The sequence below is a fragment of the Ixodes scapularis genome, unplaced genomic scaffold (assembly GCF_016920785.2).
Source record: "Ixodes scapularis isolate PalLabHiFi unplaced genomic scaffold, ASM1692078v2 ptg000549l_1___fragment_2___debris__unscaffolded, whole genome shotgun sequence".
Lineage (NCBI taxonomy): Eukaryota > Metazoa > Arthropoda > Arachnida > Ixodida > Ixodidae > Ixodes > Ixodes scapularis.
The window spans coordinates 46,993-51,204 of record NW_024609997.1 but is presented as its reverse complement, the minus strand read 5'-3'; the positions used below and the strand labels follow the sequence as shown (position 1 = coordinate 51,204).

Here is a 4,212-nt window from a genome sequence, read left to right as displayed (position 1 = left end):
AGGATCTGTGCTCGGTCCCCTTCTTTTTTTTGATATACATAAATGATTTGGCTGTGAATATTTCTAGTCCCGTCAGATTATATGTCGATGATTGCTGCGTTTACCGTGACATCACATGTGAAGCGGACTCTGAACTTTTGCAAAATGACCTGAACTCTATTTTATCCTGGTGTCAAACATGGCAAATGACTCTGAACCTAAACAAATGCAATCTGGTCAGGTTTACTAACAAACAACGACCGCTTCTCACAGAATATTTCCTTGGTGGCACAAGCTTACCTGTTGTTTCAGAATATAAGTATCTAGGCATTCTCTTTTCCAACGAACTATCCTGGAACTCTCATGTTAATTACCTGTCCTCTAAGGCCAGCCGCACATTGAACTTCCTTAAACGTAACTTTAGGCAAGCACCTGCAAAACTCAAAGAAACTTTATATATGGCAAACGTGCGTCCGGTTTTAGAATATGCTTGCGCCGCGTGGGATCTTTACACTAAGACAAATATGGATGAGCTCGAACGCATACAAAAACGTGCAGCGCGGTTTGTGACTGGCGATTATGATTTCTCTAAAAGCTCGTCTGCTATATGTACCATATTAGGGTGGCCTTCGCTTGCTGACCGCCGAAAATATCTTAGAGAGGAAGAAGAGGACGAGCTAGGGATGCCACGGCTGTGGCGAGCTCCGTCTTTTTAGATCAAAAACTCCGGCGTGATTGCACCGAAGGCACTGATGACGGTGCCGAAGCGGACGTGCCCCGCATGGGATCCGTGAGCAACCAAGACTCCGGCGCCGTCGCATCGACGCGCCGCAGCTGCCCGATGCCGGTCGCCGAGGAGCCACAAGGCAGCACCCAGGGTGGCTCAACCACCCCACAGATAAACCGGGTAAGCTCCTTTCATGGAATGGAAGTAGTTGAAGTAGAAGGGACAGATATTACACCAGAACAAGTAACCAAAGAAGCGGGATGGCTTGACAGCTACCGCAACAGGAATCGTAGAACCCTCGCGCAGCTTGGCCTAACAGCAGAAAAAACAAGCAAAACAGCTGGAGCCGGCGCAGTGCGTACCAGATATTCCACCAAGAAACCACAGCTCCCGCGACAGCCGCAACTGCCAAGGGAAGATATAAAGATCATCGTACGTCCCCGCGACGGGCTTAATATTTCAAAACTAAGCGACGCGCTAATTCGAGATGGAGTACTGCGTGCCGCAACAGTAACAATCGCTGAGGCGGAAGACTACATATATCGCTCCTGCGTGGGACAAAATATCATAGTAATCAGCACTCCAAGTTTGGCAAACGCTGAGAAATACAATCGAATCAGAGAACTCCAATTCGGAGACACGCACTACGAAGCCACAGCCTACGCAACCCCACCAGCAGACACCTCCAAAGGCGTAATCCACAATATTCCGGATTACGACACCGCGGGAGACATCACCAAAAGCCTCATCTACAAGAAGAACCCCCCCATCCTGCAGGTCCGTCGTATGGGAAACACCAACTCAGTCATCATCATCTTTGAAGGCCCAAAGGTACCATTCTACGTCTACTACAGGGGCGCGGAGTACCGCTGCTACCTCCACAAGAAAAAAGTCGAAGTGTGCGGCGCCTGCGGCCGCATGGGTCATCGCGCGGACGTATGCCCGACCCCTGACAAGCAACAATGCATAGAATTTGGTGCCCAAAACCCCACGGACAATCACAACTGCAACCCCAGCTGTGCGCTATGTGGCAAAGACCACCCCACGGGAGACAAGCGCTGCCGGAAACGCTTTCAGACGCCTTTCCTCATCAAACAGCGCCAGTGGGAAAAACGGCGACAACAGCAGCAAGCACTACACAACCGGAGCGACGGAGACAGAGACCCATTGTTATCAAGTCAAGACGGCAAAAAAGCAGCGGAGACCCAACGCCCCTCCCGATCCAAATCAAGGAACACGGCCAAAAGCCGCAAGGCATCTCAAACCAGATTTCCATCGGAACATAGACCCCAAGCGAAACAAGAAAGCAAGACCTCAAACAACAACAAGATGAGCTGGGCAAGTGCAGTCTCCCAGCCTAAACCCGCTATGACAGAAAACCCCACCCTCCCCTCATCTCACAACAGTGAGCTTACTAAAATCAAAAAAATGCTCGAAACACTACTAGCAGAGAATAAGGCCCTGAAGGCCGAGATCGCTCAACTCAAGGCAAGACCGCCTGAAACGGCTGCCCCCGCCGATCCAGAAACGACCCCTATAGAAATAGATGCACCCCCGGTAGATGTAGAACCTACAGCACAAGATGCGGAATCAGATCCCGATATCGAACATCTACCCGCAAAACGCAGAGCGGTAGAACAATCCCCTCATTCCCAGGGGACAACCGCCCGCGCCGGCAACTTTAAGCGTAATATCAGGGAAGACATGATCATAGATAAAATCACCAGGGTCATTGATCTGAAATTCGAAGTAATTCATAAAAACTTCCACACCATGATCACACAATTTGCCGAGAATTGTAATGCCAGAATTACGGCCCTAGAAAACGCGCAACAGAGGCCCAGCGTAGGGCCCATTAAAGTAACTAAGCCTTACAGCCGCCCGACTAATGATGGCCAGGATTAGCGGTAAAAACACTACGCACATCATATGGCAATGGAACTGCCGCGGATTCCGCCGTAAGAGGGGAAATCTCCAGCAGTTTCTACAAAATAAAAATTCCGAAGTGCCAGATATAATTGCACTCCAAGAGACGGGGGGGCAGGCCAAATTATCAGGCTATACGTCCTTCTGTCCCGATGTATCGGGCACAGGCAACGCGACAATCTCTACGTTAATCAAACGAAACATACCGGCGCTCCTGCACGAGACCGGCATTACGTCGATAAAACACGTCCTAGTGGAAATTATTCCTACAGCAAAGCGAAGAACTGGTAGTCTGTTTGTGCTCAACATATACAGCAACCCTAAACAGCAACACCGATTTCTCAGTCTATTCAGGAAAGCAATACAAGTAGCAAACAAACAACCCCTAGTCATAGTAGGTGATTTCAATGCGCACTACTCTGCATGGGGTTATTCCACCGATCACCGCAAGGGCCGCCTATTATGGCTAGACGCACAGCAGGAGCAACTAACGTTGCTCACAGACCCGACGCATCCCACTCGCATGGGAAACTGCATCAGCGTAGACACTACACCAGACTTAACTTTCACAAAAAACGCGTCAGCTGCCACATGGTTCAATACGCAAGAAAACTTAGGAAGTGACCACTTCATAGTGGCCACCAGAATCCAAACGGGTCCCGCCAAACCTAAAGGCAGACAAATCCACCTCACGGACTGGGACGCTTTTAGGCAATCGCAAAGAAACAAGAACGACCCTAGCGTTTCTGAGATAATAGACATAAAGGCATGGGTCGACACCTTACAACAAAATGTTATGCAGGCGACCAAAACCATACCAGAAGAAGCTAATATCCAGGCGGCAGATGCCAAGCTACTTCACATGTGGGAAGCAACAGCTAGCTTACAAAGACGACTAAACCAACACAAACTGAATAGATCCCTGCGCAAACGCCTAACAATCTTAAACAAACAAATTGAAGACTATGCGGACCAACTAACACGCCAAAACTGGCATAGTGCGTGTGATGGCATGGAAGCGCAAATAGGCATGGCCAAAACATGGCGCATACTCAGATGCCTGCTCGATCCCGAGAACAGTAAGACTACGCAGAGGCACAACCTCAGTAAAATAATCCATACTTACCCGGGATCAGACAAAGACCTAATCAATGAACTCAAAAATCGATACCTCGGAAACCATTCCAAAATGCCCTTGCCCTCATACATGGGAGACCCAAACCTAATAATGGACGAGCCTATTACGGCAGCAGAAGTACGCGAGGCCATGCATGGTCTACGAACGCACTCCGCTCCTGGTCTAGACAGAGTAACAAACAAAACCATAAGAAACCTGGACGATGATTCCATAGAAGCACTAACTAAGTATTTCAACAAATGCTGGGAAACTGGCCATATTCCTGAACAGTGGAAGGAAGCTAAAATTGTAATGATACCAAAGCCAGGCAAGAGGTTGCAGCTAGAGAACCTAAGACCCATCTCGCTCACCTCCTGCCTAGGCAAACTCCTGGAACACATCATCCTTACTCGCTTAAACAAACACATGGAAGACCACGACCTGTACCCTCACACGATGATTG

The 4,212-nt window shown here is 49.0% G+C and overlaps 1 protein-coding gene across 1 annotated transcript; it reads left to right on the top strand.

Moving 5' to 3' along the window:
• The first annotated feature begins 820 nt into the window (after positions 1 to 820).
• Positions 821 to 2,611, top strand: LOC121046683. The gene has a single exon (XM_040501177.2). It carries the CDS (start codon positions 821 to 823, stop codon positions 2,609 to 2,611), a length of 1,791 nt encoding a protein of 596 aa, XP_040357111.2.
• The last annotated feature ends 1,601 nt before the right edge of the window (positions 2,612 to 4,212 follow it).